At 34.7% G+C, this 26,791-nt stretch overlaps 1 protein-coding gene across 1 annotated transcript in view; it reads left to right on the forward strand.

Annotated features, from left to right (window-relative positions):
• LOC101890721 (uncharacterized) overlaps nt 1–26,791 on the forward strand; it is a 293,996-nt gene that overhangs the window by 252,090 nt on the left and 15,115 nt on the right. Inside the window, exon 6 of the mRNA XM_059131395.1 lies at nt 2,319–2,452. Within this exon, the coding sequence (XP_058987378.1) occupies nt 2,319–2,452 (134 nt within the window). The remainder of the gene's footprint in view (nt 1–2,318; nt 2,453–26,791) is intronic.

The following is a 26,791-nucleotide window of genomic DNA, read 5'->3' on the forward strand; positions in this document are numbered from 1 at the left end:
TAAAATCTAAAAACATTGCATAAAAAGATACCATTAATGATGTTAATATAGATTTTGTAGTATTTTGTGAAAATTTTTTATTTTTTTCATACTTTGTATCGCATGCGATTTTTTCAACTTGACGTATAACATTAAAGTGTAGATTTTGTAATTGGGGTTGTTATATACAAATTGCAATTATTGACCGATCCTCACGAAAATGTTCAAAATTTTCAAATATGACCGCAATATAATAAGGGTTGAAATGGACCAACAACTAAAAATGTTCCAAATTTTCCGGTCAAAAATAGAAACTAAAGGATACGAAATCTCGCATGAATTAGAGTTTAGGACAGCGGGTAGTATGGACCGCTACTTTTGTGTGAAAAAATACCAAAATTTCCGTTCTACGGAAACGCTGAAAATAACTTGCAGACAAAATCCAAAATACACAAATGGCAAACTATTGGCATTTTTATGCTGATTTCGTTGACGAATATAGCCAAATATCGTAGACAAGCAAATCATATAGATTGCTTTTGGAGATGACCGCAAAACATTTAGGGGTTCAAATTAACCAAAAACAGAAAAAAATTCCTGATCACACAATTGAAGCCAATTGACACGCCATAGACGGGAGTTAAAGACAGGGAAGAATTCTGGTTTTTAGATGACCATTGGATTATATTTACCTTAAAAATGGATCACAGCAACTAACATTACGACGGAGTGTGTAAATATTGGGCAAATGGCCCTGTCAAAAATCTGGGCAGTGCTCTATGATATCATTTCAAAGCGAAATTTTCCAGAATGGATTTGGACATAAGGGGGCTTATGATATATTGAAGTGTTGTAGGGTATCACATGGTCAACCCGCGCGACTATAGCTTGTTATAAATACGTTATGGGTTAAAATCGTAGCTTCTTCAGTTAACAAGTGAAGAACAAGATCTATAATTTAAAGGTGTTTTGGTGACAGACTTTAATATATTTTTAACTAAATCTTAGCATTTTTTATGAGGAATTATGGATTATTTTTTGAAGGACTACAACATATCTTATCAAGGATTTTTGGAATATTTTAGAAGTTATATTGCAGTATATCTTAAGACTCGTTTTTTAGAATTTTATTGCGAAATTTTTTGACAGCAGGAGCTATAATTGTATGCATTATTAGAGACTTGAGTAATCTTTCCTGATTAAGGATTAAAATATTTATTATAAGAGATTTTTAGAGATTTTTTGTTTGTGTTTTTTTTTTTTTTTTGTAAATTTCAAAAAAAAAAATAGATGTAAAAAATATTAAATATAAAAAAGGCCTTCTTTGAAATTTCAAGAGCAATAATTGAAAGTATTTTTAGGAAAATTTGAGAGGGGCTACAATTTTTAGGAATATTTTGTAAAATATTATTTTAGATTTTTTAACATAATTTTCGTAGATTTTTAAGAATACTAGCAAAACGACGACATGAGCTGCGATTGGAATTTTTTTTATAGATTTTAAAGTACTGTGTTTTGAAGAAGCCATCTAAGCGGAAAGTTGAAGAACAATGAAGAAAATAATTACTTTTTTTTATGGATATATTTCAGGGCATTTCATAAAGGAACTATAAGAGATAAAATCGTGGATTCGTCGGGATAAATTTTGTAGCATTTTAATGAGCAAATGGGATATAATTGTTGTTGTTTTTTTTTTAATATTTTGAGAGAGATAAAATCGTGGAATTTTTAAGGGATAACATTTGCAGAATTTTATGGACCATAGGGGTATGTTTTTATTTATTTTTTTTAGACAAAATCATGGAATTTTCGGATATTGTTTGCAGATTCTTAAAACCAGTAAAAGATATGATTCCGGATTTTTTACAGAATAGAATAAATCTAATATAGAAAATATATTTTTGAGCCTATTTTCTAGGATCTACGTTTACAAAACCTTAAACGATAACTTTCGTGTATTTTTTACGTTTTTTTTCTGTAGAACCATAAAATATATAATACTAAATTTTAAGAATATATTTTTAAATTATAATGAATAGTAATTTTTTTTATCCACTTCTTTTTCACAAATGCCTGTGCCAACTTTCTTTTCCGGAAATAAAATAGCAAAAAATATATATTCCCCTTTTTATAATTCCCCCCTTTTACAATGTTTTGCATTGTGTACCTTGGCATAGCTCATTAACAGTTTTGTTTCTGATTACCTTTTTTCCTTCAACATTTTGTTCTTCTCTTTTATTTTTCAATTGCAAATGGAATTTATTGGACATTTTGCCTGTGTGCGGATGTGTGATGCTGATGCGAATTGGATGGAATGGATTGTACGACAATGTCCATAGAATTACCGGAGGAGCAGGCAAGCGTAACCGGTATTCAACCACGTTATCGTATTGGTGATTTGGTTGACGGCAATTGCTCAATTAAATACTCTAAACCAGCTGCTAATTTGACATGGACTATTAATGGTATCGTGGTAAGTATGGCTAAGAATAAAAACTGCAAAATAGAGACACATATACATATACCCCCGCCCCACACACACACTGTAACAGTATTTGCAGGGCAAAGGCATCGTCATTTCGCAAAGCATGTAACTTGCTGGAGAAAAAAAGGATGGGGTTAATCATTGAATTGAATGAAGCGTTTATTTAATGGCCAGTTATGAAAGTAGTTTTTTTGTTTTTAATAAAAACACCCGAAGCGTGTGGCATAAAAAAGGAGGTTAATTAAAAACCACCGATTCAATTAAGAGGAGAATTTTTTTCTTTGGGTTTTTTTCTTTTTTTATAAATATATGTTTTATATATTGAGTTAACAAAATTGAATAAATGAATATTTCCACATAAATTGGTAAATATTTAACAAGTTGAAATAATGAAATGTTGCGAACTTAAATGATGTATTCAGATTAATTGGAAAATGTTTATAATTTTTTACGGTAGAGGATGGAATCAAAGGATGCAAATGTTTTTGAAGATGAGCTATAATTGCGGAGCTATAATTGTTAAAAAGTATAAGTCGGTTTTGCCAGCAGATGTATATCCTCAGTCAATGCTCGATTATTTAAATATATTTTTACTGCTCTTATGATGGCGTAGGTTCGGAAGGAATGGGCCCATATTGTCCATGGCGTATCGGACCTAAATAAATATAATAAAAATATTGCGGCGTGCCAGGTCCGGTCTATATTGGTTACTTGCCTCACTTTATGTGATATATGTGATAATTTTTAGAAAATATTAAAATGTGCATGAGATACCAGGTATAGCGGACCAAAGAATTCTATTTTGATAATTTATGCAAACAAATAAAAATATTGGTACGGGCAAAATAACAAGAAAATCTAACATTTGTATCCACTTTTATGCGAAATCATAAATTCCCTTTCATCTCTGGTTGAGAGAAATATTTAGACTGATATGACAGATAAAATTAATGAAAATTGCGACCCTTTGTGGGTGAGGTATCCTTCTGGTCAGATATATATCATCTTTAAAAGTTATGTATCATCTAGAACCCTATATGCGGGAGGTACCAGAAGAAGTTGTCCGATCTCTACTATCTTTACAACAGATCTTGTGTTGATGGAAATATTGAGATGTACCAAGTCTGAATGGAATCGGATGTTAATTCCGAGTTTTATGAGCTTCATTGATATTAAAAATGTTGACCCTTTGTGGAAGAGGTACCAGAAGGAATGGGCCAATCTATGCCATATTTATAACAAATCTTGTGTTGATAGGAATATTGACATGTACCAAGTCTGAATGGAATCGGATGTTAGTGTCGCGTTTTATGAGCTTCACTGATATTCAAAATGTTGACCCATTGTGGGGGAAGAGTGGGCTGTCTTCACACCAGACCGTGGATTAGGAAAAATATTTTAATTTGAAGGTAATTGGAATCTTACATAATCTTTTATAATATTTATAAATATTCAAAATTTTGCCCCTTTAGTGCAGTAGACCGATATTGTCAATTTTATTACCTGATCTAGAATTGATGGAAATATTTGGATTTGCAAAGTTGGAGAAAAATTGGATCATCCTTTTTTTCTACGCAGTAAAATATTTTTTGATTTTTGCTATGTTGTTTTTTCAAGTTTTGTATTTGAATATTGTATTGGCTTATGAAAAAATTGCCTATGCAGGTCCACGTCTTCGTATAGACCACAATATAACGGCTTTATACGTTATTTTTATGATTTCAACAGAATTGTTACGGATTTTAGTTTTTTTAATTTCCAAATGTTGGAGGATATTTAAAATTCGACCCGGCAGTACTTACAGGGTATTATGTCTTTGTGCATTTGTTTGTAACATGGAGAAGGAAACGAGATAGACCCATAGTTACTTTTGAGAACCTTCATAGAATCACTTTCTGAGTCGATTTATGCATGTCAGTCCGTCTGTCCGTCCGTCCGTCCGTCTGTCCATGTATTCTTGTGAACAAAATGCAGGTCGCATTTATTATCCGATTGAGATGAAATTTTCCAAACAATATTTTTTTGGCCCAAGGACGAACCCTATTGAAATTGATAAGAATCGGATCAAATTTAGATATAGCTCCCATATATATCTTCATCTGATTTCGGGTTAAATGTGCACCAAATGTCCACTATCAGTCCAAATTACCTGAATTTCGGCACACCCAACCGAGTTCGGCCTAGAAGCAAGTATATCAAATTGGAGAAAATCGGTTCAGATTTGGATATAGCTCCCATATATATCTTTATCCGATTTCGGGTTAATTGACCACCAAATGGCCAATATCAGCCCAAATGGCCCGAATTTTGGCACATGTGGCCGAGATTAGCCTTAAAGCAAATACAACAAATTTGGAGAAAATCGGTTCAGAAACAGCTATAGCTCCCATATATATGTTTTATCCGATTTGGTGTTTAAGCCTCTCACATTCGTAATATGCACTCCACAAGAATGATATTTGGTACCAGATATAAGATACAGCCCAGAAATAGCTGTTTGTAATTTTATCGAAATCGGTTCAGATTTGGATATAGCTCCCATATATATGTTTCATCCGATTTCGGGTTAATTGTGCACCAAATGGCCGATATAAGTCCAAATGGACTGAATTTTAGTACATCGGACCAAATTCAGCCTAGAATCAAGTACATCAAATTTAGTGAAAATCGGTTCAGATATAGATATAGCAACCATATATATGTTTCATCCGATTTCAGATTAATTGTGCACTAAATGGTCAATATCAGCCCAAATCACCTGAATTTTCGTACATAAGACCGAATTCAGTCTAGAAGCTAATACGTCAAATTTGGAGAAAACCGGTTCAGAGATAGCTATAGTTCGTAAAATGCACGATAGAATTAGATAGATTTTGATTTTGTACCAAATATCTCATAGAGCTCTGAAATGCCCTGTATAAACCTTTTTACGAGAGCTCTACTAAATATGCATAGTGGTGTAGGGTATCATATAGTCGGCCCCGCCCGACTTTTGAGCTTTCCTTACTGGTTACTTATTTAAAATACGGTCTTTTTTGGGAAAGGTACCGGAAGGAGTGGTCCGATTTTATCTCCGAACTTGATCTATATTTGGCAATAATATTACGATGCACCAAGTTTGGGCCAAATCGGCTACTCCCTTTGATATTTGATCCAAAGATACCTAAGTTCCAAAACCGTTATTTCGATGACTCAGGTTTTGGCCATATCAAATGATATATACCCTCTCTAACCATATGGCTGAGGGTATAATGAACCATATGCAACCATTTCTGTCTCTTCCTAAACTCCAACAACAAGACCTTTTGTTTTTACTGAGACCTACCTTTGGTATTCAGTGGGTTTTTTTGTCGTGTTCCATTAAAAGTTCTAAAATACGATTTCCTACTCTTATCCACGTATATCCAAAACAATCTACATCTCTCCCCATTAGACAACAACAGTCATCCAACATTGTGACAACAGTTATAGTACGCCACCAAAATGACCATCAAAATCTCCGGATACCAATCCGTTGGACTATTGTGTCTGGAGTACTTTTGGAAAGCAAGGTTGCAACTAAAAAATGGGCCAACATACCGCAAAGCAACATTCGGGCAGCGTGTGACGATTTTATTGGCCGTTTGAAGGCCATAAGTCGTGCCAAAAGTGACCATTTCGAACTAATCTAAACTTATTCTTAGTGTTGATGCTATTTCCGACATTTTTTGCTTTCATTCATAAAATTTAAAAACAAAGATGTAGAAATAATTGTGTTTGACTTGGTTGCAAATTGCTTTTTGATCTTCCGAAATTTTTGTCGTTTTTCAATAGATATTCAAGAAAGAGATCCATTGACCCAACAAAACAAGATGAACTACACTTATTCTCCTTATTCAAAATCCTTCCCAGCTCTTAGTTTTCTCGGTGAATACTTTTCTAAATAGAAGCATAATGGGTCCTCCTGTAGACCAATTATTTGTGTAAGACCAATTATGTCTAAATTTAAACCATTTTCAATTTTTACACTTTACACATTTACAAAAATAAATTTTAGTCACAGAAACAATATCCTCCCATCATTCAAAACGAATATCCCCTTGAAAAAATCCTTGCAACCAAATCCTTAAATATAAATTTATAAGAGATTTATTTTCTGAGTCATCATAAATTCTTATTCCGTTCTTGTATTTACATCTTGTGTCATTATTAATAGTTTTTTTTGCCATACACAACAGCAAGTCATCCGCAAAGAACAAACGCACACATACACACACACAAAACAAAAGAAAAAAGAGAGAGAAAAAACAACTATGAATATAAGTCATAAAATATGAAATCAATTTATAAATATTTATTATCATTCGCATGGCCAATGGGACGCAAAGCTTAGGATGAGTCTTATACAAAATGACAACAACAACAAAAACAAATATAATATTGAATATTATGTATGTGTCACCACTACACACACATACACACAAAGGGCCATGGTTAATATTTACCACTACTGACCAGTGTAAACAGTAACAAAGCTAACAACAAAAGAATATCAACCAACTAAGATGTTGAAGAAGACGAGGATGACAAAAAACAAAAACCTACAAACGTTGAAATCTCATTGAAGCGGAAATATTCATGGAACGTAACAAAAGATCGCATTATGACGATGACGAAGAAGATTTCAGCTGAAGTATAAATAACAAATATTTAATACTTGTATTTAAATGACGACATCGTTTCTTTATGAGCCGTACAATTTGAAGTTTGTTTTTGTCTTCAGATATTTGTGTAGAGTAGTTGAAAGGTGCTTATATTTGATAGACATTACTCGTCACTTTGAAGATAGACTGAAAGCAATACAAAGAAATTACCTAAATGTCAGAGGACTTGGAGAAGATTTTAAAGAAAAGGTGAAAGAGAATCCCTTTATGGAATTTAAGGAAATCTAGACTTGAATTTAATAGACTAAGACTTAGAAAATGATTTTCGCGTTCATATTCTCCCCGAAATACTACTTCCCACAGTAATTTCAATATAATTGCAATACCACTAAGCAGTCGTTATACAAATACTTAAAAAAATCAAATTTTTCAATAATTACAGGGGATTATGAAAGTAGAACAATACTAGGAAGACACATAAATCGGAGTTTTGAAAATTTGCATATGAAAGTAACCTAAATGGAGGATAAAGTTCCCCTCCTACAATTTATATACCCTCCACCTTGGAAAGGATGGTATATTAACTTTGTCATTCCGTTTGCAACTCCTCGAAATACTCATGTCAGACCCAACAAAGCGTAAACTTGATCAGCGTAAAATTCTAAGTCTTTTTTGCGACGTCCGTCTGTCTGTCCGTCTGTCTGTTGTAATCACGCTATCTTTCGAACGAATTAAGATAGATGGCTAAAATTTTGCACACATGTTTATTTTGCCAGAAGGCAGGAACTACAGTCTGTGACACATAAGTTTTTATGCAGGACAAGGTTTTCGTATAAGCCATATATCAGTAATAACACTGTACGACACGATTTTTCACCCATGATCAAACTGACAAAATTCTGAAAATATAGCTCAAAATAAAATATACGTATCTCCCAGTTTTTCTAGATCAATTCATTTAAGCTTTTTACGAGCAATTCAATTTGTGGAGTATTAAACATTAAAAATGCAATTTTTATGGTTGTAAATTAAAAGGTAAAACTTAACAGTTAAATTAATTTGAAAATTTTATGCGCTTATTTTGACGTTTATTCATATCGGTTCTTGTCTCACGGCAAAGTGACCAACAGTATTGAGCCAGCATATACCTCATGTCTTTGCCTTTGTACCTCTTTTCAATTTCCGCGATGCTCGTCGCTGAAGTCGCCTAAGTTCGGCGGGTTGTGAAGAAAATGTATTTTGAGGGACATATTGACTCCCATCGCATGATACGAAGCAATCGGTTCTTCTACAATTTCCTTATAATTTCCCGCCCTCTTGTTTCCCAAAAAATTATTTATAACGTTCATGAACGCGGTCCATGCTCTTTTTTCTGGGACTAAGCATATTTTGAAAGTCTATTCTGCTTAACAGTTCCCTGAATTGTGGACCATTGAAAACACCTTGAAGAGAGGAACAATTAAAAACTAAATAATGAAAAGAGATACATTAAGCACTTACCCGCCGTGATCTTAGCTTCGCTCATTTTTGGAAAGATAGCTTTAATAAGCTTAAACGCTGCACTGTCTGTGTCAAGTGCTCTTATAAAACTTTGAATTAAACCCAACTTAATATTGAGAGGGGGTAAAATTACTTTGCTTGATTCAACCAATGGTACATTATCAATACTAAATTGGCCCAACTGAGCATCTTTACGAGGTTCCCATTCAAAATTGGTATAGTGAAGATGTTTTCTGCGTCCCTCCCAAACGCACAAAAAGCATTGGTGCCTCACAATCCTTTTTTTACACCGGTAAGCAGAGAAACAACTTTAAGATCACAACAAATTATCCATGTGTATTTCTTGTAGTCTATTGAATCCAAAATTATTTTCATATTTTCGTAAGTTTCAACCATACAAGTTGCGTAAGCAATTGGTACCGATGGATATTCATTTCCAATATGAAGTAATACCGCCTTCAGCTTGCTTTAAACGAGAACCCACTATTTCTGCCGACTCTTTTGACATTTTAGCATCGCGAACCAAGTCATTAAAGTCCGCTTGTGTCACAAAATGTACTGCTTCTGAACCGTATTCACTTGTCGGAAAAAATTCTGAAGGAGAGAGTTCTCTTATGGACAATGAATCAACTACAATTTCCTGGCAAGCTATATTATTTTTCGAAGGAGCTGTTGGAAATTGTGGGCATCTAAATTGTGCCCTTATAACTGATTGAAGGTTAGGGTAAATAATTTTTTCGCGTGTGTTATAACGGAACCCACGAGTCTCTGTTAAACAGAAATAACATTGTTCAGATGAGTTCTCAGTCCGTCGTAACCAAATTGTAGGCCGGACATATTACCGATAGCAATAATCGCAGACTAATTATGGCACGTACCATAGGTTTGGAACACACGAAACAACGAAATACTCTTCAAAACCTTTTTCAACACTTGCATTAATACATCTTAAATGCTTTGGAGGTGCAAATAAGCCACAAACGTAACAAAATTTATTTTTCATTTCTTAACCGTTTGAACACTTACGCACTGTTGTTGATAACATCAATGTTTTTAATATCTAGGGTTACTGGGACATTAAACATATATAGGTATATACTGGCTGAATACTCCAAAAATTGAATTGCTCGTAAAAAGCTTAAATGAATTGATCTAGAAAAACTGGGACATACGTATATTTTATTTTGAGCTATATTTTCAGAATCTGATCAGATTGAACGTGGGTGAGACCAAAAGTTTAAATTTGTCGTACAGTGTAATAAATACCGAATATAGGGATGGTATTTTGACTATTTTAGGTACAATACTCACCGAAATTGTTTGAGATGTCGTATTTGAAGTTCGTAAATCCATTACGACTGTGACAGAAATTTGTCTATTCAGCTCCAGATCTTCGTATAGCTCGGATATAACGGTACCTCGCTATATATAGTATTTTGAAGATGCTACATTATAGCCGTTTATAATATGGTCGTCGGTTATATTCGGTATTTTTAAGATTTTAACAGATTTTAGGGTAATCAAAGTTTGGCCCGGCCACCTTACTGCTTTTCAACTTTTTTTTTCAATTTTCGGTTCAAGATATCTTGAAATCCTTTAATTTTAGAAGCATAACATCTGACTTTTCCTTTATGATATGCAAAAATATTGCAAACCTAGTAGATTATTTCAAAGCAATTGTGTATTCAACAATATTTTGGTCCTTTTTATACCCTACAACACTATGTGTTGGGGGTATTATAAGTTTGATTGGGCCAAAAATTATGTAACACCTCGAAATATTGGTTTCCCACATAGGAAAGTATATATGGATCTTCCTATCTCGCCGAGCTGAGTCGATCTAGCTATGTATGTCCGTCTGTCCATGTTAATTTGTAATCACTCTACAGGTCGCAATTATAACTCGATCTTCACGAAATTTGGAATATAGGTGGGGCTAGGGCCAGAATAGAAGCCTATTTCTTTTGGAGATGATCGCATAATATTTAGGGCTTGAAATGGACCAAAAACTGAAAAAATCCTGATTTTGCAGTTGTTTTACAGGTCGCAATTATTGACCAATCGACGCGGAAGTTACCATGGGTCTAGAGCTTAGGGCTGGGTAGAAGCCTCCCAATTTTGATGGTCAACGGGTAATATTTAGTGGGTGAAATAGACCATAACATTTGTGTTAAATAAAAGTCAAATTTTCCATTAAACCGCGAATATTTTTAATCCCGCCGAAATCACAAATGGACGAACAGGTCAATTCTGATCGTTACGTAGATGCTTATAGTAAATATATCGGATATATATAGGGAAATATATACAAAGGAAGAAGATGTTAGTTAGAATGCTTATATCTCAAAAATGGGTGGACCGATTTTGACAAATTTTGTCCTCTTAGCGTAAAAGAATAAACTCTAAAAAATCGCACAAAAAATGCCTATAATGATGTTAATATAGATTTTATTGTATTTTGTGACATTTTTTTATTTTTTCTTATTTTTTATCGCATGCAATTTTTTCAATTTGACTTATAATATTGAAGTACAAATTTTGTAATATTTTTTCACCTTACAACACAGGTTGGGGTTACTATATACAGTCTGCAATTATCGTCCTATCCTCACGAACATTTTCACAAGGGTAGGGTTAGGCTTTGAAGGGCTAGGCCCATTGTTTTCAAAGCTGTCTGCAATGTATTTAGGGGTTAAAATGGACCAAAAACAGAAGAAATTTCCTGATCACACAATTAAAGCCAAAAGGACAGGGAAGAATTCTATCATTTTGGATGACCATTGGATTATTTTTAGCTGTAAAATGGACCACAATAACTAAAAGCCACAATAAGCTAAGGGTAAAATCTGGGCAGTGCTCCGTGACATAATTTTAAAAGCGAAATCTTCCAAAATGGACTTGGACATATAGAGGCTTCTAACATATTGTAATGTTGTAGGGTATCACATGGTCGGCCCGCACTACTATAGCCTTTGCTTACTTGTTTCAAAATACAGTTAAAATCTCCCTTTAAACTGGTTTGTAGAAGTCAAAATATTCCACAAAACTATTTGTCATAAAATTACACAATAGGTCCATTATCATCAAATGTTTAAAATTTAAATAAAACACCTTTTAGGGTTAAAATCGTACTTCTTACGAATTCATTAATTCTTTATTAAATTTCATAAGAAACAAACTGCAACAAAGTCAAAGGGCATAATTTTTAATGTTTTTTTTTTTTTTATTATTTTATTGAATGAAAGCAAAAAATGTCGGAAATAGCATAAAATTTTAGAATAAGTTTAGATTTGTTCGAATTGGTCACCTTTGGCACGAATAATGGCCTTCAAACGGCCAATGAAACCGTCACATGCTGCCCGAATGTTGTCCTGCGGTACTTTGGCACATTCCCGGCGAAGAGCTTGCTTGAGGTGATCGACACTTTGGTATTTTTTAGTCCAATGGATTGGTTTTCGGAGATTTTGGTGGCCATTGTGCGCTTGAAATGAAGCGAGGAACCTCATTTTGTAACCATTCTTGGGTGGCGCGTGCTGAGTGCGATGGTGCGGAGTCCTATTGGAATGTCCAAGGTCTGCGGCCAAAATGTTTGCGTGTCCAAGAATATTTTCGCGATAATATTCGGCATTTATTCTGATGCCACTGTCGATTAATACGAGCGGTCCACACCATCATTATGGCCGGCGCTTGAGTTCTGGTGGCCAACTGAAGGTGCACATTTTCAGCTGACCTATTTGACAAGCAAACACGATCATTTTGTTTGGACAACGAATGTTTTCTCATCGGAGAAAAACCAAATTAAGTCCGCGAAGCAACTCTTTTGAGTCTATTTTCTTTCTGTTGCGGTGTAAGGTCTTGCACTTTTTGGAATTTCAATGGCTTTAACCCGACCCATTTTTCGGCCACTGCGACGCGGATTTCGATCAAGTACCTTCTTCATTTTTCGAACCATTTCTGCTGATTTTGCTATTTTTTTCCTTGATATCAGGCTACGCTATCAGTATCACGGTAACTAGCGATGGTATGAGACAAAACTTGTGGTTTTCCAGCAAAATATAAAGAAATCACACTATCACGCTTGAATTCCATCACGAATAACTTTTTTTCTTGAAAATTCTGACCAAAATGCTTTTGTACGCTTGTAAACAATACAATAAGCTGTCACTGAAATAATTTTAACAGCTTTCTGACGAGTGGCTTAGAAATGACAGCATTCTGAATTTGGTTGCAGTTTTTTTCATCTCACCCTGTACAAAAAAAAGTAGTGAAATATATGTCTGATTGAGAATCAACACCCAGAAGAAACGGTTGGAGCTAGAATTTTGAAATTTTGTAAGGCTGGGTTTTCGGAAGGTACGAAAAGTACTAAAAATTTAATACTTTGTATTGAACAGACGAAGTGCAAGATATATGTCCTAAAGGATTTTTGAAAATTCGGACTTTAAGTTTACGAAAAAGTATTAATCTTAAAATTTGTTTGGCGAATTAAGGGTGGAAGGTCAATTTGTACTAAATGTGGGAACTGTATTAAATGGCACTAGGGGGTATATATCATTTGATACGGCCAAAACGTGCCTCATTGAAATATCGGTTTTAGACCCTAGGTCTCTTTGGGCCAAATCCGTTTCAAGACATGTGAAGTCGATCTGTCTGGCTGGTGCCACGATAACTCTCAAAGGGAGTATCCAAATTGGTCCAAACTTGGTACATCGTAATATCATTGTGAAACTTAGATTGAGTTGGACAACGGTGATGGACAACATCGGTTCTCCACAAAGGGTGAACATTTCGAATAACTATAACTCTTACAAAATGTGATGTAAAAGTCCGATTGTCTACTAATTACACACATCACAAGGTCCTGCGTTAATGTGGAATAAATAGGCCCACTCTTGCGTGGATGTGGAATAGTCGGCCCAACAAAGGTTCAAAATTTTGAATAACCATGCAGCTCAAAAACCACAAAACTAATATACGATTCGTCCAGACTTGGCACATCTCAATATTTCCATCAACACAAGATCTGTTATAAAGATGGTAGAGATCGCACCATTTCTTTTGGTACCACCTCCACATAGGGTTCAAGATTTTGAAAAATAAAACGCTCACAGAAAACGACATATGCATCCAACTCTCTTCAAATATTTTGCTTACACATCATCTGTTGTGAAAATGATATACATCTGACAAACCACTTTGGTACCGCACCCTCAAAAGGTCACAATTTCTAATTCTTACATCTGCCATAACTTGCGTAACAAGTCGGCTACATCTAAATGTTTCTCTTAACCATTAGTGCAATTCTCTAACTCATTTTTTGAGATACCGACAAAAATCGTTAACTTTAAAACCCAAAATTTTTATATAAAAAACAAGTAAAAAAAACATTAAGTTCGGCCGGGCCAATCTTTTAATACCCTCCACCTTAGGGTAAAGTAAACATTAGAAGAAATTTGGCAAAAACCATTAAAATGCCGAATATCGGCAGGTACCGTTATATTGGGGCTATACCAAATACAATGTTTCGCCAAAGGAGCTAGAACCCATTATGACCTACAAATATCAATTTTCAGACAAATCCGTGAAAAAAATCATCAAATTACCGAACATCGGTACCAAAACGTGGACCTATAATTACAATGACTCGCCACACGAACTAGGACCCATTATGATCTACAACTACCAATTTTCAGAGAAATTCTTGAAAAAATGTGTCAAAAATCATCAAAATACCGAATGTTGGGAGGTACCGTTATATGGGGACTTTATCAAAACGTAAACCTATACATATAATGTTTCCCCACACGAACTAGGACCCATTATGACTCACAAATACCAATTTTGAGACAAATCAGTGAAAAAATGTCGCAAAAACCATCAAAATACCGAATATCGGAAGGTACAGTTATATGGGGGCTATACCAAATCATGAACCCATTCATGCAATGTTTCGCCACCGGAGCTGGAACCCATTATGACCAACGAATACCAATTTTTAGACAAATCCGTGAATGTGGCAAAAAAATTAAAATACCGAGTATCGGGAGGTACTTTTATATGGGGGCTATACCAAAACGTGAATCCATATTTGCAATGTTTTACAACACGCACAGGGTCCCGTTATGACTTACAAATACCAATTTTCAGACAAATCCGTGAAAAAATGTAGCATAAATCATCAAAATACCGAATATCGGGGGGTACCGTTATATGGGGACTGTACCAGAATGTGAACCGATATATCTCATTTTCAATACCAACCATCCTAGATACAATACAAATTGCTCTGCTAAATTTTGGCACTCTACGTCAAATAATGTGGGCTGTATCGTGATTTCAAAAGACAGAGAGACGGACAGACAGACAGACGGACATCGTAAAATCGACAACATTGGTATATATCGGTAGGACTTAGTGACTATTTTATTACATCCAAAAAAAAACCCTTTTAAAATTATTACTTTGCCTCTAATTAACCACTTGTGTTGTAATTCATTCATTTAATATTTCGTCGTCAATACCGCAATTTTTTCCAAGAGATATTTTCTTCATTCATTTATTGTTCTCATGGTTTGGCGCTGCATCAACCCTGGCATCTTGACTCAAATTTAACGAAAGGAATAGATTTTCAGATGAGTGATTAAGTAGAGCAAGGAGTAGCAAACAGCCATCGTCTTAGTCGACATTCTCATCAAGTCATTGAAATATTAAGCTTTGTTTCGTTTCTTTTTTTTTTGTCTGCTTCTTCCTTTCTTGGCGCTGTACATTGAACATTCGGATGGATAATAGAATGGAAGCAGAGTAACCAAGACAAAAATAGCGCAACGAAAATAATGTTATTGCGGTTTTAAGTTTAACTACTGTATCGTAACTAGCATCTCTGTCTCTCCAGTAAATCTCGACGACTGGCTAGAAGATTTTGGCTTGGCTTATTGTTCAACGCTTCACTGCTTGAGACCTTGCATATCCGTAACTTGCATTTCCCCCGTCCGTCGTCCCTCCTCTTGTTTTCGCGTTCCGGAATTTGTTATTTGCAATTGAATGGCTTGACTTTGTACGGGAATGGTTAAGTGGTGATGGTCTACAGATGAGAGAAAAGGCGTTGATGATGACTGCGATGACGATGAGGACAACGAGGACGACTGCGACGAAGGTGATGACTCTCCCTCTTTTGGGTGCAAATGTTGTTACATGTTGATGTTGTGATGAGAATTATTGTGGTACTGTCGGCAAGGTTGTTGTTTGTGTTGTTGTTGCACCACTGATGACTGCTGACTGACTGACGGACTGGTTGTGCGTCGCTGGCTTTTCCGCCACTTGTTCTTGTTGCTCGCCCGTATACACCCTGATGAAAAAGCACTTGTCAGAAGTGGACTAATGATGAGAAATTTATTTCGAAAACAAAACAATGACACAATTGCTGTGGCTTTAGTCGTTGATTTCCGTTTCTTTTTTCTCCTTTCGCTCGGTAAGAAGTCGCCCAGGAATATTTTAAACTTTGCACAATAACCAGAAAAATAAATGGTCAACAATATTTTGACTTGTGCAAGACGAAAAGCAATAGCAATAACATGGACTCCCAAAAGTATGCAGTTATTGTGTGCATAATGAATAAGGAGGAGTAGCAGCAGCTAACAACTTAAAGTATGCAATAAATGTTAAAATGAGAATATTTTGGAAACTGAAGTGGTTTTTTGAGGAGATTATGGATTATCCAAGAACTAAATAGTTAATGATGTGGTGTTTCTTTTTTGAAATTTCTCTATCGATTAGAAGGCGAATGGAAATATTTTATGGAGAATTGATAGCCTAGAAAAAAAAGGAGGACAGTCTTGGGTTTTTATAATTTTCTAAAATACATGTAAAGAATTATTCAATTAGCAGATAAATTAAAATCAAATTCTTTAATTCTACGAATGACCCGAAATCATATAAGTTTTTATACCCTACACCACATAGTTGTAAGGGTATTATGTCTTTGTGCATTTGTTTGTTACATGGAGAAGGAAGCGAGATAGACGCATAATTACTTTTGAGGATCTTCAAAGAATCATTTTCTGTGTCAATTTATGCATGTCAGTCAGTCTGTTTGTCCTTCCGTCCGTCTGTCCATGTATTTTTGTGAACAAAATGCAGGTCGCATTTATTACCAGATTGAGATGAAATTTTCCAAACAATATTTGTTAAGCCCAAGGACGAACCCTATAAAAATTGGTGATAGTCGGAGCAGATTTAGATATAGCTTTCATATATCTTCAACTGATTTCGGGTTAATTGTGCACCAAATGACCTGAATTTTTATACATACCACTAAATTCAGTCTGGAAGCAAGTGCATCAAATTTGGAGAAAATCGCTTCAAATTAAAGTCCTTCACATTCGTAGTATGCATTCGACAACAATGATATTTGGTACCAGAGATCTTATAGAGCTCGGGAATACTTCTGCCAAATTTTATTAAGATTGGTTCAGATTTGGATATAGCTTCCATATATATCTTCAAACGATTTCGAGTTAATTGTGCACCAAATAGCCAGTATAAGTCCAAATGACCTGAATTTTATCACATCCAACCGAATTCATTCTAGAAGCTAGTACATCAAATTTGGTGAGTATCAGTTCAGATATAGCTATAGCTTCCATATATACATGTTTCATCCGATTTGGGATTTTAAGTCCCCGCCAATCGCAAAAACACTCCACAAGAATGATATTTGGTACCAGTTAACTTGTGGAGCTCAAAGCTACCTCTGTCAAATTTTATCGAGATCGGTTCAGATTAGGATATAGCTCCCATATATATCTTTATCCGATATCACGTTTATTGTGCACCAAATGGCTAATATCAACCCAAACGAGCTGAATTTCGGCAACTCTGACTGAATATATCCTAGAAATAAGTACTTTAAATTTAGTAGAAATCGGTTCAGATATAGCTATAGGTCCCACATATACATTATCCTATTTGGCGTTTCAAGTTCCTCACATGCATAATATGCACTCCACAACATTATTTGGTACATGACGTACACAGGCCTCCATCAAATTTGTTGAAAACCGATTCAGAGTTGGATATACAGAGTAAGATGAAGAAAACTGCAACCAACTTCAGATTGCTGTCGTTTCTAAGGAACTCGTGCGGCAGCTGTTATTATTCCAGTGACAGCTCATTATATTGTTTACAAACGTACAAAGCATTTTGGTAAAAATTTTTCTAAAAAAAAAGTTATTCGTGATGGAATTTAAGCGTGATAGTGTGATTACTTTATATTTGGCTAGAAAACCACAAGTGGCTATCGTTAGAACACTCCAGCATTTAAATGTGACAAAATCTCTTGTGTCCCGTACCACCGCTCGTTACCGTGATACTGGTAGAGCAGCCCGACGTCAAGGAAGTGGACGGAAGAAAACAGCAACATCAGCAGGTATGGTTCGAAAAGTAAAGAAGCGACTTGATTGAAACCCGCATCGCAGTGGCCGAAAATGGCTCGTGAGCTGAACATATCGCTCGGGGTAAAGCCATTCAAACTCCAAACAGTGCACGAACTTACACCCAACAGAAAGAAAATAGACTCAAACGAGCTAAAGAGTTGCTTCGCTTGGCCAGAAGTGGTGAACTGCCGAATTTGGTTTTTTTCCGATGAGAAAACATTCGTTGTCCAGCAGTTTGTAAGCAAAATGATCGTGTTTACTTGCCAAAGAAATCAGTTGAAAATGTGAACCTTCGGTTGGCCACCAGAACTCAAGCGCCGGCCATGGTGATGATGTAGGCCGCAATAATTGCCGATGGCCGATCAGCTCGTAATTATCGACCGCGGCATCAGAATAAATGCCAAATATTATCGCGAAAATATTTTGGAGGGTGTATTAAAGCCTTGGGCACGCAAATATTTTGGCCGCAGACCTTGGACATTACAACAGGACTCAGCACTATCGTACACAGCACGCGCCACCCAGGAATGGTTACAATATGAGGTTCCTTGTTTCATTCTTAGCGCACAATGGCCACAAGATCTCCGGATACGAATCCGTTGGACTATTGTGTCACGAGAGGTTGGCACTAAAAAATACCAAAGTGTCGATCACCTCAAGCAAACGCTTCGCCGGGAATGGGCCGAAACACCGCAGAGCAGCGTGTGACTATTTCATTGGCCGTTTGAAGGCCATAATTCGCGCGAAAGGTGACCAATTCAAACAAATCTAAACTTATTCTAAAATTTGATGATAATTCTGGCATTTTTTGATTTGATTCAATAAAATTTATAAAAAAATAAAATTAAAGATTATGGCGTTTGAATTTGTTGCCTTTTTTATCTCACCCTGTAAGTACCATTTAGAGCTTTCGAATAATTATAGTAGGCTTTTGCAAAACCACAACCAGATACCAACAGAGACCGCAATGTCAATTTCCCGCTTTATTAAGCCAATACCAAATTAAGTCCTTTTTTCAAACAATCTGCTTCAAATAGTGTCTTAAGTATGAAATTTCAGGATTTCAGATCTTTAATTCCCTCCATTACCATATTTTGTACCATTTAGTACAATTATAGTACTCATTTCCAAAATCAGCTTCTTCTCTCAACCACAGATACACTGTTTCCAAATTTGAGGATTTCAGCTCTATTCCTTTACCTAAATTAAGTACTATTTAATACTTTTCGTAAAATTATAGTACACATTTCCAAAACCACCGCCATATCTTTACCACATATACCAACAGTGACATAAGTATCAAATTTGGAGATTCCTGCCCTATCCCTTCACACAATACCAAATTTATTACCATTTAATAATATTCGTACAAATATATTATATAATGACCGTAATCATTAATCTAAATATCAAATTTCAGGATTACAGCATTCTTCCTTCATCCAATACCAAACATAGTACCATTCAGTACTTTTCATATAATTAAAGTACACATTTCTGAAACCTTCTCCATATGTCCAGGCTACACAGGAACAAAGACCCTGATATCAAATTTTAGATTTCAAGCGCTATCCGTTCACCCAATACCAAATAGTACTAAATATGTAATTTTCACAAGTATTATATAGGTACATCAAGTTACCTTTTACTGAACTTTCAATTCTCGAAACGTATTTATTTACATATCGCTTTTTCATAAAAGAACCCCCTCTCAGTAACGTAAGTAAATTCATATCATTTTTCGAAAAAAAAACCAACATCCGGCATCTAAATAAAACCCCTCATAAATTTAAAGTAAGATCCTACATTGAATCAAAGGACCAATCAGAAAAAAATCCCTTGGAAAAGCAAGTACGATAGATACTCCCCATTCGCACCTGTCAAAACAAATATTCAAGTAAAACTGGATTTTTCCCTTTAAAATGGCAATCCAAACGAAAAAAGCAGAACATATATACATACAGACATGTTAAACAAAAAAATATGTAAAAAATATTGACCGAAACGAAAAAGGTCTCCATCGCATCAAACGAAAAAAAAAACACACTCCAACTCGAGAGAAAAAGGTTGCAGAGACATAATAATTGTATCTATTGTGTCATAAAATTGAATATTCTTGGAAAGAATTGCTGCCTGGATAGAGGAATGGTAGGAAGAGGAAAAAACACCAACAAGACCTGAATCCTCCACCTAAAAGTGTGCAACAATAACAACAGTTTTTTTCAGGTACTAGTTGCTTGCTTCTAGGCTTTGCATTTTCAGTGTTGCCTAGAAATGATAGCAACAAAAGGTTTCAACATTTTTTTTTTTTTTTTTTTTGTCAAAATTTCTGTTGCACTTCAATAAAAGCCAGTGGGTTGTTAATGTTTTCGGGAAGTATTTAATAAGTTTTCTTTAACCCTACCATTTTTAGTTGGAATTTTTGATGAAATTTAAAACACTGTAAATGGTGCTTTTATTCAACACTTTGAAGCAATTTTGAATTCGAAATAGCTTTTAGAATTTTGATTTGGATTTATATTTGTGGAAGTGTTGACATGATGAATTTGCGGAGAAGGGGTGATTTTATTAAATTTGAAAGTGTGGTGAGACCAAATCAAAGGTTTAATTCACTTTTTTGGAATAAAACAAATCGAAAGCAATTAAAATAAATTCTAATCAATTATATATAAAGAAATAGATATATGAAAAACAAGTAAGTAATGGCTATAATCCTGCCAGGCCGGCCATGTCATACCCTACAACACTACAATATGTTGGAAGCCCCTTAGGTCCAAATCTATTTTGGAAGATTTCGGTTTAAAACAATATCATAGAGCTCTACCCAGATTTTACCTTCCGCCGTGTTGTTATGTCTTTGCAATAAATTCAACAAAAATTTTGGTTCATTTTACAGGTAAATTTAATCAAATATTCATCAAAAATGCTCGATTTCTTACCTGCACTTAACTCTCTCCTCATGCAAAATTCCGTGGTGATTGGTTTTCAATTGTGACCTGTAAAATCAGCAAAATTTAAAATTATTTGGTCCATTTGACCCTCTCTAAAAAATACACCATAACACTAGGATTTAATTCTGGCCCTAGATCTACACCCATGCAAAACTTCGTGAAGATACGACGATAATTGCCTATATATAATACCCACACCACACAGTGTAGCGGGGTGTAGAAAAGCATTAGAAAATGTACAATTCAAAATTGTAAGTTCTATTAAAACCAGTAAGGAAAAGTCAAAAGTCGGGCGGGGCCGACAATATGATACCACTTTGCAAATTTAGTAGGGCTTCCTTAACAAAAAAATTTATTTTAAGTAGATCATACCACCTATCAACATTTGACTTTAGAGCAGTTGTAGTAAGGTTTCAGAGGGAACTAATATATAAGAGTCATATCAAATTCTGAATCGATTTTTACTAAATTTGACGGAGATTTTTTATCTTCTATGCCAAATATCATTGCTATAAAATATCACATCACAAGTAAAAAAGCTATAAGTTCGCCCAGGCCGAACTTTGATACCCTCCACCATTCAGAACGAATTTGGAAATTTTCAAAAAAAAAAAATTGTTAAAAGTTCTATTAAAATCTTAAAAATACAAAATATAACCGTCATATTAGGGTCAATACGACGACATTGACTTATATAACCAACTTTTGTCACAAGCCAATATTCAAATGCTAAACTTGAAAAAAAAAAATCGGTGAATAATGTAGCTAAAATCATCAAAATACCGGATGTACCGTCATATGGGAGCTACACTAAGACGAGAATCTGAAAAGATCTGCGCACAGGCAATTTTGTATCATAGGTTGTAGTATTCATTACGAACTTATAATACCACATTTGAATCAATTCCGGTGAATAATGTCACTAAAGTAATCAAAATACCGAATATCGGGAGGTACCGCTATATGGGGGCTATACGAATACATGAACCTGAACACATCTTCGCATAGACAATTTCTTGTCTTAAGTTGTAGTATATTTTACGAACTGCAAATACTAAATATGAAACAATTCCGGTGAATAATGTCGCTAAAATCATCAAAATACCGAAGATCGGGAGGTATCGTTAAATGGGGGCTATACGAAAACGTAAATTCAGATATAGGCTCTAGCATCTACTACGAACTTCAAAAAAACAAATTTGAAATATTTCCGGTGAAAAATGTCTCTAAAATCACCGAAATACCGAAAATATTGAGGTACCATTATACCAAAGCTATACCAAAACGAGGACTTACCTAGCCCATTTTCAATACCAAAAGGCCTGCATAATATACATTTGAGTAAAATTAAATCAAAATCAATAAAATTAAATCAAATTAAAATCTGTGGGGTCTAAAATGCTTATTTCGACATGTTACTAAGGTGGAGGATATAAAAATATATATCGGAACATTTGGGCTAATATTAGCCATTATTTGCACTATAAACCTGAAATCGGATTAAGAATATACATGGGAGCTACATCCAAATCTTAGCCGATCTCGATAAAATTTGGCATCTGATACCAAATATCATTCCTGTTGAGTGCATATTACGAATGTGAGGGACTTAAAATCCCATATCGGATGAAATATATACATGGGAGCTATAGCTAAACTGAACTGATTTTCACCAACTTTGATGTACTTCTAGACTGAATTCGATCAGATGTGCCAAAATTCAAGTCATTTGGAATGATATTAGCCATTTGGTGTATAATTAACCCGAAATCGGTTGAAGATATATGTGGGAGCTATAACAATGTATGAACTGATTTTCACCAAAATTTTAACACTTGTTTCCAGGATGAATTTAGTCGCAATTGACAAAATTCTGTTAATTTGGGCCGATCTTAGCCATTTGGCGCACAATAAACATATCAGATATATATGGGATAAAGTTTGACTGAGTTATTTCTGGTCTGTGTTTGATATCTGGTACCAAATATCATTCTTTTAGAGTGCATATTACGAATGTGAGGGACTTAAAACCCCAAATCGGATGAAACATGTATATGGGAACTAAACCTATATCTGAACCGATTTTGAACCAAATTTGATGTACTGACTTCTAGACCGAATTCTGGCGGACGTGCCCAAATTCAGGTAATTTGAGCTGTTATTAGCCAAACGGAGCGCAATTAACCCGAACTCGGAAATAGCATCAAATTTTAAAATAAGTTTTTTTATTCGAATTGGTCACCTTTGGCACCAATTATGGCCTTCAAACAGCCAGTGAAACCGTCACATGCTTCCCGAATGTTGCTCTGCGGTAATTTGGCCCATTTCCGGTGAAGCACTTGCTTTAGGTGAAATATGTCGCGGCCAAAATGTTTGCGTGCCCAAGGCATTAATACACCCTCCAGAATATTTTCGCGATAATATTCGGCATTTATTTTGATGCCATTGTCGATTAATACGAGCGAAGAGCGACCATTGGCTTTGTCGAATGGAATATTGAGATATGTTCAGCTCACGAGCCATTTTTCGGCCACTGAGACGCGGGTTTCGATCAAGTCGCTTCTTTACTTTTGGAACCATTTCTGCTAATGTTGCTGTTTTCTTCTGTCCACTCCTTTGACTCCCCACAAAAGGTCAATATGTGGGATGTCTCATTTTCACAAAATTTGATGTACTTACTTCTAGACAGAATTCGGTCGGATGTGCCAAAATTCAGGTAATTTAGAATGATATTAGCCATTTTATGTATATATAACCCGAAATCGGTTGAAGATATATGTGGGAGCGATGTCTAAATTTGAACCAATTATCTATCTCGCCCCTTCTCCATGTTACAAACAAATACACAAAGATATAATACCCTAACCACTATGTGTGTAGGGTACAAAAGTCTAAGCCCACACACATTCAAAATTCATTAGACCAATATAAACGAACCTCGTATTTCAAATCCTAATTGCGTTTAATTCGTATATCTGTTGCATCGAAAAAACCCGCCTCAATTATTTTAATAAATTGTTTAATATTCCCCAATGGCATTGCATTGTTTTGCCATTATTCAATGTATCTGCAATTATACAAAATTGGAAATTTTGCCAGAAAAAAAATGTATCTAAATACGGTCAAAGCTATTAAAATCCTTTATTTTCCACACAAAATCGTTCAATTGTTTTTAGATTTAGTCTGTCATGAGAATATTTTTTTAAACTTTCTTTTTTTAAGTATTTTTTAAAATATTGTTTCAACCATTTAGTTATTTTTTTCCAATCGTGTGCATGTATTTATATCAAAGGAAATAACAATTTTACCATATTTCGCCGTTGTTGTTGTTGCTGTTTTTAAAATCCCTACAAAGCCATCATCTTTGTATGCGGGTCATGGGGCCATAGGTTTTTTGTTGCCGCAGCGGCCGCCGTACAATGCATGAGATGTATTATAAATTGTTAACATTTTTATGGCAATAGTTTTTGGGTTTCAATTCTAAAACTAAAATGCGAACAATAAATACAGAGCTTTCGGCAATAAATAGAAATAAAGAAATAAAAATGTTTTCATACGAAAAAATACAAACAACAACTGATTGTTGTAAAATATTTTAAAATAATAGAGCATCAATAACGTGTAAAGCGATTGTCTTTTAAATGTTCATCACAAAAATGTTGGAAATTTTAAATCGATGTTTAATATTAAATATGTTATATTATTGTTAACATTTTTTAACTGGAAAGTTGTGAAAATATATTTAACTAAAAAAAACAAAAACAATAAAGGCAAAAACTTCTAAACAAATTGTTTGTGGGTGTAAATCAATAGATACGACCAAAACGTGATTCATTGAATTAAAGGCATTAGACCTATGTTTTTTGCACGAAACCCATTTCAGGGTATTTTGACGATGCCCGGGAGTTGGGCCCTCTATCAGTTTGATTCGAACTTTAACTCCCTAAGTGATGGAGAAATTTCATTCAAACTTGACATATATTATTGACATTACAAAACTTAGATTGACTTCGGACATGGACAATATCAGTCCAATACTTTGGGTAGCTCCCACAAAAAAACTCAAAGAAAATAAGTTATTAATTAGTTCAGCACTAGATCATGTAAGAAAATGGGAATATCTGCCCATGCTTTCTGTTATCTCCCCCATAAAGGGCTGAAAAATTTTAAAAATTGCTCCAAATCGTCAAAACGCCGAATATTAGGAGGTACTGTTATATGGGCGCCATACGAAGAGTATAACCTGCATACGCGATTTTTATACCCTCCACCTTGAAAACAAGGATACATTAACTTTGTTATTCCGCTTGTAACATATCTTAATATTCGTCTTAGACCCCATAAATATATAGATACCTGATCAGCATAAAATTCTAACTCTGTCTGTATTTTTCTACGAATTTGTCTAAAAATTGGAATTTTTAGTTAAAAATGGGTTCTAACAATGTATGTATAGGTTCACGTTTTTGTATAGCCCTCATATAACGGTACATCCCGATATTCGGTATTTTGATGCTTTTTGCCATATTTCTACACGGATTTCTCTAAAAATTGGTATTTGTTGTTCATAATGGGTTCTATCTCCAGTGGCAGGACATTGAAAATTTAGGTCCAGTTTTTCCTATAGCGCACATATTACGATATGACAGAGCGATAAGTATATAATAGAGACTGGTTTAAAATACCACCTATGAAACTATTCCGTTGAATAATGTAACTAAAATTATGAAATTACCGAATAGGGGGAAATACCGTTATATAGATGCTATAGGAAAAGGTATACATAAATGGAGCTCTTTCTGTCTGATAGTTGGTACCCATTAAAAACTTAAAAAGTACGCTTTCAAACAATTCCATTAACAAATATGTCTACAATCATGAAAATACCTAATATATGAAAATACAGTTATATGAAGGATATACCAAAATTTGGACCAATGAAGATAATTTTCTATTAAGGGATCTGTACCCACTAATAATTCCATAATTAGAATTCTTAATCATTTTATTAAAAAATGTGGCTAAAATCATAGAAATATTGAATATCGGGGTTCGTGGACCTAACAACGCATTTTTTATGGCAGAGGGATAAGTACATACTACGAACTTTACATATCGAATTCCAGACCATACCATTGAAAAATATGTCCAAAATCCTTAAATTACTAGAATATACTAAAACGTGGATCTACTTAGACAATTTTCTGCGACAAAGATAACTACCCCTTACGACAATCCACACCAAATATGTTGGACGGCATAAAAACTACAGAAGCAGAATACACAGAAAAACGGTCAAATAATGGGTGCCCGCACAACAACCATATTTTTTATTGTATCAGCTGCCAAATTGGCCACGTGGTCTCCCGATTTGTAATTAAACACACTATACCCTGTGCCACGATTACGAAGTCTAAAGTTAACTTCAAAAATGTATAGCATCACATTAGTCATCTATGTAAAACTCACAACATTCGATTTTGTGGTCGTACATACACACTCTATGCCATAGCTACACATTACCGAGCAATATGACAAACATCTTCTATGGATTCGTACTTTTTAAGTAATAACTCTACTTTTCACTCTACTAGTAATGTACGAGATATTTTTTATAAACTACACTACTTATTGGTAAGGTCATCATGTCTTTGTGAATTTTTTTGTGATATGGAGAAGGAGATAGACCCATAGTAAGGATCCTCATAGAATCATTTTCTCAGTCGATTTACACATGTCAGTCCGTCCGTCTATATTCCTTGTGAACAAAATGCAGGTCGCAATTATTACCCGATTGAGATG

This window comes from Musca domestica, unplaced genomic scaffold, assembly GCF_030504385.1.
Source record: "Musca domestica strain aabys unplaced genomic scaffold, Musca_domestica.polishedcontigs.V.1.1 87, whole genome shotgun sequence".
NCBI classification, from domain to species: domain Eukaryota; kingdom Metazoa; phylum Arthropoda; class Insecta; order Diptera; family Muscidae; genus Musca; species Musca domestica.